The sequence below is a fragment of the Notolabrus celidotus genome, chromosome 8, assembly GCF_009762535.1.
Source record: "Notolabrus celidotus isolate fNotCel1 chromosome 8, fNotCel1.pri, whole genome shotgun sequence".
NCBI classification, from domain to species: Eukaryota; Metazoa; Chordata; class Actinopteri; order Labriformes; family Labridae; genus Notolabrus; species Notolabrus celidotus.
In genome coordinates, this window is record NC_048279.1 from 7,780,014 (window position 1) to 7,791,049 (window position 11,036).

General features: G+C 44.3%; 1 protein-coding gene across 1 annotated transcript; it reads left to right on the plus strand.

Annotated features, from left to right (window-relative positions):
• The first annotated feature begins 1,781 nt into the window (after positions 1 to 1,781).
• On the plus strand, positions 1,782 to 5,111 carry slitrk2 (SLIT and NTRK-like family, member 2). Its single transcript, XM_034690445.1, is given in 2 exon segments — positions 1,782 to 4,208; positions 4,210 to 5,111. Coding segments are annotated over 2 exon segments (2,688 nt in total). The 3' UTR covers positions 4,471 to 5,111.
• The last annotated feature ends 5,925 nt before the right edge of the window (positions 5,112 to 11,036 follow it).

Genomic DNA, 11,036 nt, shown 5'->3' on the forward strand with positions numbered 1-11,036 from the left:
TGTAAGACATGCATGCACATGTGCGTCATTCAAAACCAGTTCTCATTGTGTAGTCTAAATGTGTGAATACATCTCTGATGATAAATGCATGTTTAGCTCTTTGAACTGGAAAGTCTGAGTATGAGACAGAGAGATAAAGACTGGAGACAAAACAATAGAGGAGATTAATGACAGAGACAGAAGGTCTGAAAAGAGACCTTTCCTGCCTCCTAGTGGCATCATGGTAAAAAATACAAAAAACAAAAAGCTCCTCATAAACTCACTACCAGAGAGGCAGCAGAACCACTGCCGCTGCACTGCTACATTTCCCTGCTGTGCAGGTATTTAGATTAATCACACCATTATTTGCTGTTGCAGCAGAAGCTTATCCAGAGGCTTTTATGGAAACTGAGTTCCTATTGGGCATCAGTGTTTGTGACATACATTTCTTTGTGTGTAAGGGAACCAAGGAATGCTGTGAGCTGCTGTTTGAGTTGGACATTTCTATAAATGTAACAAACCAGGGAGAAAGTATTAATGTGTATGCTTTTAATTGCAATGCTGATATTGATTGCTTTCCCACCTGGTAAAGAGGTAAATCTACTTTGAGACAGAAAGATAGAAAAGGATCATGACAACAATGATAATGAAGTTGATTTCATTACAACAAGATGTTGGTTGTAGGAACATTCAGATTGTTAATTAAAACATGCTTCACATGATCTTGTAAATATTCTAATTTGGTAGGAAATAGTTACAAATGACGGTTATGCGTTAAAGTTATTTTCTTTTTTAACGACTGTGCGTGTGTTCATGTTGCCTGTCGGTGACGTAACGGCCTCTCTCTCTCTCTCTCTCTCTCTCTCTCTCTCTCTCTCCCCCAGTCACACACACACACACACACACACACACACACACAAACACGCACACACACAAACGCAGTGAGGCAGCAGCAGCAGACGCTCAGTGCTGCTCTGAGTGTGCGGAGCGGAGGAGGAGGACCGGCGGGTACAGGCTGTAGTTATGCCTCAGCTCCGGGAATATATCCCCCCTCGCAGACTCTCTCTCACGCTCGTTGCTTTTTTCTCTTCTTTTTTGCTTTTCAGTCCACTTTTACCTGCCTCCTTTTTTTGGAAGAAGGAAATAAGGAAAACCAGCCGTGCGTCATGGTGCGTCTTTGCGCATTATTTCTGGATCTTTGAGGGGAAAAAGTGATTTATTTTGCCTGGACTAAAATGACGCGCTTTCTCTGTGTGGGGGAGAAGAGAGGCAGCGTTTCGCAGCCCGTGTCTCTCTGTGAATATTTGGCTGCAGCTGCTGGTGATCTGCGTGAAGCCACTGAATAAATCGGCGCTCTATAAGGAAAAGGGCTGCAGAGAGCGGCTTTTTCTCCCTCTGAGTCTCCTCTGCCTCTGACAATGTGCCAAGTCCATTCACCACATAGCTGATTTGTCATGGTTTCGCCTTTTTTATTTTTCATGATTGATTTTTTTCGGGAGGGATTTAGGATTTTTTGGGGATTCAAAGCGGAGGTCACTAGAGAGATTTGCGCATTACCCTTGCGTCACGCTCCCATTTTAACACCAAATAACGGTGTTGCGCCAGTTTTCTGGGCGCCTGTGTGCCTGTGTGTGTGAGAGAGTGTGTGTTTGTGTGTGTGAGAGCGCCTCTGCCTCCTTTTTTCCTCTCTCAACAGTGAGAAGTCATCTCCTGATTTTTTTTTTTTTTTCTTTCCACACAAGGCTCACGCTGCAAAGTTAAATGCTGGATCTGTATTTCAGCGACCATTTTTGGCTGTAAAAATGCTGAGCGGCGTCCTCTTTCTGAGCGTCCTCACGGTCACAAGCCTGACACCGTCCGAAACGCAGAGCCGCAAAACTTCAGCCTCCAAAGACATCTGCAAGAATCGCTGCACCTGCGAGGAGAGGGAGAATATTCTGAACATCAACTGTGAGAATAAAGGATTTTCCACAGTCAGTCAGTTCTTGGCACCCCCTAACAAAATCTCTCAGCTTTTTTTAAATGGAAACTTCCTGTCACGGCTCGGCGCCAATGAGTTTGTCAATTATGGCAATGTCACTTCACTGCATCTTGGGAATAACGGCTTGCAGGAGATCAAAACTGGCGCTTTTAACGGGCTGCGCTTCCTGAAGCGGCTCCACTTGAACAACAACAACCTGGAGGTGATTAAAGAAGACACGTTTGCCGGACTGGAGAGTTTGGAGTATTTACAAGCAGACTATAATTATATCAGCGCCATCGAGCCCGGTGCTTTCAGCAAGCTGAATAAGCTCAAAGTGTTGATCCTAAATGACAACCTGCTGTTATCTTTGCCTCCCAACATTTTTCGCTTTGTGCTGCTCACACACTTGGATTTGCGTGGCAACCGGCTCAAGATGCTGCCATTTGCTGGGGTTTTAGAGCACATAGGTGGCATCATGGAGATCCAGCTGGAGGAGAACCCGTGGAACTGCACCTGTGATCTGATTCCCCTCAAATCCTGGCTGGACACTATCTCTGTGTTTGTGGGGGACATAGTGTGTGAGACACCGTTCAGGCTGCATGGGAAAGACATCACACAGCTCATAAAGCAGGATCTGTGCCCGCGCAGGAATGCTGGTGAGCGTGTTCACCCCCCCTCTGACTCCCACTTTCAAGGGGCCCTGCCCCCAACCTACCACCCAGGCGGTGTCACCCCCACTCGAGCCCCGAAAGCTTCCCGCCCACCCAAAATGCGATACAGGCCTACTCCTCGTATTTCAAAGGACAAGCACGTCTTTGGGCCCATCATGGTTTACCAGACACGCTCCCCTGTCCCCATGTTGTGCCCAAGTGTGTGCGTGTGCACGTCACAAAACCCAGACAGTGGACTGAACATTAATTGCCAAGAGAGGAAATTGCATAACATCAGTGAGCTGAACCCCAAGCCCTCCTACCCCAAGAAACTCCACCTGACGGGTAACTACTTACAAGTGATTTACAGAACTGATCTCACAGAGTACAGCTCGCTGGAGCTGCTTCATTTAGGAAATAACAGGATAGCAGTGATTCAGGAAGGGGCATTTGAGAACCTCACAAACCTCAGACGGCTCTATCTGAATGGGAATTACATTGAAACTCTTTCTCAGTCTCTCTTTGTTGGATTGCAGTCACTGCAGTATCTGTATTTGGAATACAACATCATCAAAGATATTTTACCACAGACTTTTAACTCTTTGCACAACCTTCAGCTGCTGTTCCTCAACAACAACCTGTTAAGATCGCTTCCTGACAATGTGTTCGGTGGCACAATGCTAACGAGACTCAACTTGCGGAATAATCATTTCTCCTACCTTCCTGTTCGAGGGGTCCTGGACCAGCTCTCAGCTTTCATTCAGATTGATCTGCAGGAGAACCCCTGGGACTGTACCTGCGACATCGTGGCCCTCAAAAACTGGATGGAGCTGTCCAGTACCAGTGTGGTGGTTAATGAAATCACTTGTGATTCTCCCTCTAAACACGCAGGTCGCCTCCTGCGCTCCCTCCGCAACGAAGCCATCTGCCCTGAGCCCAGCGAGGCACCCCCACCACAACATGCCCCCCCTACAAAAGCCCCTACAGTAATAAGCCCAGGAACTGAAGCTCCCACACCCACCTCCTCCTCTCCTTCTTCTCCCTCTTCTTCTTTTAGCTCTGTCAGCCCCACTGAATCCCGAATCCACACCCCTGAGTTGCACCCTGAGGTTCCTCTCTCAGTCCTGATTCTTGGGCTTCTTGTTGTTTTCATCCTTTCAGTTTGCTTTGGTGCAGGTCTCTTTGTTTTTGTTCTAAAGCGGCGCAAAGGAGTGGAACACGTCCCCACAGGCGCCAACAACTTAGATCTCAACTCTTTCCAAGTGCAATATGGCTCCTACACCCCAGAACCCACCCAAGACAAATCCTCTGAAAGCCACGTTTACAACTACATCCCCCCACCTGTGGGCTCCATGTGCCAAAACCCTATTTACATGCAGAAAGATGGGGAACAGGTGGCGTACTATCGCAACCTGAAGGAGCTCAGCTTTGGGCCCCTGGATGTAAAGAAGGAAGACATCCTCAGTCGCAGCCCAGGGGCCTACACCATCAGCACAATGGATTTTATGGAAAAATCTCCAACGTCATGTGGTTTGACCACACCGGACCCTCCTGAGATGTTGTACCAGAATCTAGGGGAGAGGCCGACCAAGGACCTCCCCACAGCTGCAGGCGCCCCCCCCTTTCCATTACAACTTTTGCACTTTACCCAAAAGACCTTGTATCGTGCCCCCCTATGAGGTCGCTACAGCTCGGCGGCATATCACCCACCAGGACAAGCTGCATAAAACGGTGCTGTACGGGACCCCCAGGAAATACTTTGGGGCGGAAAACACTTGCAAAAACAATGAGCACCCTCTGCTGCTCCCCGGGAAGCTAAAAACAGAACCAGACTACCTGGAGGTTCTGGAGAAACAGACTGCGATGAGCCAACTGTAAGATAGCGACTATGTCCCCCCTCTCCCTCCCTCTCTCCCTCCCTCCCTCCCAGGTTCTGTGCAGCATTCATAATAATCACGCAGTTACTGTAATAATAGCCCTCTCTATATATCTATCTTATCTATGTGTTCAATCTTACATGATTGATGGAAGCAAACCGAAGTCTTTGATGATTTTTCTTCCTTTTCTTCTCTTCTTTTCCCTTTTCAAGCTGTATAAAGGAGTATAAAAAGTATATTATTATGCAGTTCTATTTTTCCCCTGGAAGGTATAAATTATTTCTTCTGTTTTGGAAAAATGAAACTCTCAAAGACTTTGATGACGGCAGGTATACCATGGGCAGGACTGTGTACAAATACGGCTTTGTGCTTTTCATAAAACTGTATTTTAAATCCCTGTGAAAAAAAAAACGGATAAAGTCTGAAAGTATTATTCTTTGTAGAAGAGGAAATGCTTCGGATCAACATTCCTGTACATAATTAGCATACACAGATAAATGGTGAGTGTTAACCCATAAAAGGGAAACCTTTTCAAAATCCAACAAGCGGCAAAATCTTACTCTACTTACTCCAGAAAGTGCCTTTGCACTCAACTATTTTATCAACAATGCTCTCTGCAAAATGGAAATGTTCCTTTTTTGAAAGTGCTGTATTTTAAAGAATCAAATCTTTATGTAAAATAGAAGACTTATTTGTCTGTTTAAAAAGAAGAAAAATTACAAAAAAAAAAGAGACTGGTTGTGAAATGATCAATGAGTTATTGACAGGGAGAATCATGTTATTTTGCTTTCCATATGAAGTGTCTTTGGAGATGTACAACTTATAGAGAATATTGTATGCTATAGGGGAGCAATACAGCGCGGCCAAGTTGCGCCATTAAACTTTCACTGAAGCACTTTGTCAAGATCCTGAGCTCGAGGTACATTTTTTGCTTCAAATGTGCATAATTATTTGTGGCTGCTGCGGTGTGCTGTGGGCTGCTATGTGTGTGTGTGTGTGTGTGTGTGTGTGTGTGTTTGAATGTGTTTGTGTGTGGTGGGAGCCAGAGAAAATGCCTGCAGCTTCTCCCCTCTCTCTCTCTCTCTCCCTCTATCTCTCTCTCTCTCTCTCCCTCCCTCCCTCTATCTCTCTCTCTCTCCCTCTATCTCTCTCTCTCTCTCTCTCTCTCTCCCTCCCTCTCTCTCTCTCTCTCTCTCTCTCTCTCTCTCTCTCTCTCTCTCCCTCTATCTCTCTCTCTCTCTCTCTCTCTCTCTCTTTCTCTCTCTCTCTCTCTCTCTCTCTCTCTCTCTCTCTCTCTCTCTCTCTCTCTCTCTCTCTCTCTCTGAGATGTGATGGCTCCTCCTGTGATTGAGGAGGTGCATTTTTTGGCTCCTGCCTGTCTTGACTGATGGCCACAGCTTCCTTCTTCTTCTGACCTGACAGCATTTCAAGGTTTTTCTCCAAATTCTGTCTCTCCCTCCCCTGAGAGCTCCTCTCCATCCATCTGGTGGTTCACAGAAAACACTCATGTTTGATGTAGAGGGTCGATAATTTCTTCATCAGGGACGAGAATGTGTGAAAATCTCACAGATAAGTGTTTTTTTTTTATTTTCCCAAAGAGAGACATTTGGAAAGAAATGTGCCTTTTTTTAAAAACTGCTGCTCTTAAGGAATTGTAATCTTACAGGAGAGAAGAATTGTCATTAGTAAAGCAATTAACAGTAGTGAATTGCCTATTGTGGATAAGCAGTAAAAGAAAATGTGCCTATGCTGAAAATGGAGGAGAGTGTCTGCTGCATAGAGTACTGACTCTGCTAGAAACCATTGCTCACAGAATACATCATTCCTCTGCATCCTGCTGCTCAGAAATGACACCCAGAAATGCAGGCTGTAAAGAAATGTGGCATTTAACAGGTGCTGGTTCTTCTGCAAAAGTCTTACCGAGAAAAATGTTCATAGCAATTGTCAGCTAAAAATCATTGAAGGAAATGTCGAGCTGTGTGAGAAACCTCTGAAAAATGAAGTACTGTGATTCCCCATAACCTGCCATTAGGAAATGATGGGTATTATCGCCCTCCCTGTGTTTATAGGCCTGTCTCCATCTCCCCTGACATGGATGAACTGTGCTACCCGCTCTAATGCTGGTTCTGTTTTGTGTCCTTCAACTCGAGTTGACATTGGCTCTTTGTATCCTCTGTGAATGGCGTCCCAGCGGCCAAATTTCTTCCCATCCTCCCTCCCCCCTCTTTTCTTTTGTAAGTCCCCGGCCCGCCACCCTCCTCCACCTCCTCCTCTGTCTTTTGTCCTCATGTTTTGCCTCCGCTGGATCTCTGCTGGCTATTGTGTAGCTGTCCAAGGTGCTGAAATGTTGCCGGCAACAGGGCTGCGTTCCAATCTGACAGCCGGGAGCACAGGACTCTCAGAAGGAGATGAGCAAATGTGCTCCTTTTTTTTTTTAGACCTAGTTTGCAAAGTTGTGTGATTTTTTGGTGGAGTGTAGATTTGCTGGAAAGCTTGATTTCCTTTGTGATGCTGGAAATCTTTCCCCAAAAAGTAGGTCTGTGTACGCTTGAGGGCATCGAGGTAGTCCCTGCATATTGCATGTGAGCTGGTTGTATTTGCTGCTGTTAGTCTGTGTGTTGGATACACACAGATTGGTTGCAAAGACAAATTCTAACATGTCGGAAACAAGGGTTTAACTTAAGGTCCACTCACTGGAGTTTTCTGGAGCTCCCCGTCCTCTGAGGACCTTTGCTCTCTGTGGAAGTGGTCTCCTTGAGGCTGTGAAATGCAGCTTAAGCTGTGAAAGGCCTGTTAAAGGCCCGTGAAAAGATTGGTATTTGGGTTTGCCAGGGATTCAGATCCAGCTATGTGTGTGTGTGAGTGTGCATATGTGAGTGCGAATTTGCTTTGTTACCATTCCAAGTGAAATTTCGCTTTTTGAAGGCATAGAAGGAGCCTTTTGGTGAACTATCTAGAAATGATGTAACTACTTCAGCTTGTTTAACATTATACAAATGGTTGAGAAAGCGCTGCATGGGACAATTTCATTGCTGGATTATTGAACGTCAAATAACAATGGCAGGGAGGTATGAGCAGTCAGGTACATGATGTTGATCTAGAGTTTTGACAGATCATACAAACATATGAAAATAACACATTTAAGTATGACATTTAAAGTTAACACTCAGAGATCCCAAAGCTTTAACATGTCACTCCCAGTAAACATTACATACAATCTGTGGAGGTAGATGATGTCAGGAGAATGCTACATCTGTACATTATTCCCTGTTAATACCAGAATAAGAAAAAACATGTGAACAAACATGTCGATCAAACTGCATCTTTAGACCTTTTTTGAAGTGTGAGTGTTTCGGCTGCCTTCTTTAGAAGCACATTTACAACTCAAGCATGAATTGCATATTTTTATTTCAAAGCTGCTTAAAATTTGTACCTTTTATGCAAATTGGACTAAGAACGTGTGGAGGTTAAACTTTGGATGAGGACAGCATGAAACTGATGTTAAAGCCTCTGTCAGGAACTTTCAATTTGTGTTGATTCTGTCCCCTCCTCTTTGGGCAAAGTGGTAAATCTTATCTCTTGTGTTTGTTCTGTACACATGTAAGTCATTTATTTAGCTAGAAAAGTCATCCTGCTTCATTTTAACACTCAAATGTACGACTCATTGAACATTTTTCACATGGAAAATACAAACAGGCTGTTTCTGTGTCACTTTGACTGATACCGACCTCCTGTCAGTGGCTTCAGACTCTATACGGATGGTCTGGTTTGTTTTTGTAGCTCCTAAAGAGGCATCAGTATTCATTCCAGTCTGTTTCATAGCCAGCTAACATCTCCTCACAGGAACTTTTACAGGCTGGGAAAGATTTTCACCACTTTTCTGTAGCTTCCTCTTTTAAAATAGATCAAATCCTGTCAAGTGATCCAAGTTCCACCTCCTCTCCCAGATCTCAGCGATGTTACCAAACTAAATAAAGTTACCCCAAAGTTTTGATAAACAGGAATCCTGATTCGTCTTGATATAAATAATGAAAGCTGTTCTCCGTCATCACATCTGCTGTCTCTGACTCTGCAGAGATACCTCCATATCTCCATATCTATCCATCTTGTAAGAATTGGGCCACTGACATCACTAAATCCCCACCGGTCTTCATTTCTGCTATGATAGATTGTTCCAATAAACTAGTATTACCAGGCAGGAGGCTCAGTTTCACTCACTAAGCACACTTTTGGAAAAGATTGTTTCCCTGCAAAATTGTGTTCCCGAGCAAACAAGCTGCACCTGAAAAAAAGCTCCTCCTTTAATGTTGTTCTGCTGTTACAGCTGCATGAAACGCCTCATTTACTCTGAACCCTGATACCTTCTCCACTGTTTTCCCTCCCTTTCACCTTCCTGCATTTACTCGTGGCCTCTCATTGCCGTAACTTCTCCCTGACGCCGTGTCGAGTTGCTTTCATCCGAGGTTTGTGGTGCAGAGGCGCACGGTGAGCGGGGGAGATGCTGCGGTAAGCAAAGCAGTGAGCGCTGTCATGTGGGCTTCCTTTTTAACAAGCTTCGCCATTTCAGCTGCTGTGTGAATGGGAGGGGGAGAAGAAAGAGAGGGCGAGAAAGAGAGAAAGAGAGAGAGGTCGGGGAGAGATGAACGGAAGGAGAGAGAGCTGTTCATTCCTCTCCTTTTTCTGAAAATGGGGTGATTTTCCTTCCTTGAGCACAATAGGTCCTCTGTGTCTTTTTAGTGGCAGTGAAGGAAAGAGAGGGAGAGCTCACATGCACACATACACACACACACACACTCTTACTCACACATATACACACATACACACACACACACACACACACACACACACAGGGGATATAAGGGAGAGCTGGAACATGTGCAGCCTTGCACACCAATGAGGAAGCTTTCTCCACAGAACACTCTCCTCTCTTATCTTGCAGCCCTGGGACTCGTGTGTGTGTGTGTGTGTGTGTGTGTTTGTGTGTGGGTACGTGTTTGTGAATGTGTGTGTGTGTGAGTGAATGAGTGAGTGACTGCAAGCATTCATATATCTGTATACTGTATTTGTGGATGTCAATATTTCAGCAGAAATCTTCTTTCTTCTCGGATAAGATTGAAACGTATAAATAGGTACTTTATGGATAATCCTCTCTCTCTCCCACTCTCTGTCTACCTCTCTCGCCCCCTCCCTCACTCTCTCCCTCTCTCCCTGAGTGATATGACAGAGGATTGTAAATTGGTATTCCTATAGAGAGGCTCAGTGTGTGGATAAGTGATTCAGAGATGACTTTGAAGCATAAGGGCTGTCGCTTTGAGTTGATTTATAAGAGGACTTTTCTGAATTCCTGTGTATGTTTGAGTTTCCTGACTTTGGTGTGTAATGTTGTGTGTGACGCTGGCGTTTCACACACACGATTTTAATCACATTTCTGCAAATTGCTGCACTACATTTTCCCACTGGTCCATGCATGCATGCATGTGTGTGTGTGCTTCATGATGTTTGTATCCTTATTCCATCAGTCAATTTATCCGTTCCCCTTAACTCATTTTCAATTATTTCAATTATCTTCATGTCACCCTCAGCTGTCAGTCCTTATTCTGTGTGTTTCATTTAAGCCACTTGTTCCAGTGTTTCCATGTGAGGAGAGAATACTTCCCTGACTGCTCTCAGACTCGGATATTACCAAGTTGTCATATTTAGCAGAAGTGCATTGTGGGTTGGTGATTTAATTTAGCTTTCCTTAAAATGTGTGAAAGAGAGAATTGAGCTGTCATTTCAGAGCTTTAAAGAAGGGATGTGATCCGGTTCAGCTTGGAGGTGTCTCAGATGGCTCAGATGGCTTAACACATTGTGTGTTCGATGAAGCGCTCTTTTTTCTTTGTTTAATTGTCACGCCTCGGAGCGAATGGTGCATGGTTGCCTTTGAGTCTATTGATGTTGATGAATTTTGATCCTTGTCTACACTTCAGCCTGCAGGCTTGGCTGGGGTTGCCATCTTTGTGGCCCAGGACAGAAATTAGCTATAGTCCCCCTCCTGCCTCCTCCAATCACATGCCCCCCTGCACTGTTAAAACAAAAAAGCTGTGAAAACTCAAAATTCCAAGGCAACTGGAGACCCCATTCTGTGCCTGAAGCATACTCAAATAATTTAGCCTAGCCTCAAACCCATAATTTCAAGTTTTGCCAACCTAACTTATGAAATGAGACAACTTTACTCAAAAACTTAATAAAGGTAGTTGAGAGAACTACTTTGATGTAGTTTGCAACCAAATAGAACTTTTTGTTTACTTAAACAAATAATCATTTTAAGGCCAACAATTTTAAGTTTTCATTTTTACAGTGTGGTCTATGATGAAAAAATCCTGGTATTTCAATTAGTTGTATTTATTTCTGACTGGTTTTGCCACCTTAAAGCTGCTGTGAGGAACGTTTGATTGATATCAATTTTGGCACCCCATTGTGGACAAAGTGATACCTTTTATCTCTTGTTCTGTACATGCAAACGTAATGTTTTCAACAAAAACTTCGGTAACACTTTACAATAAGGGTCCCTTAATTAGCGTTAGT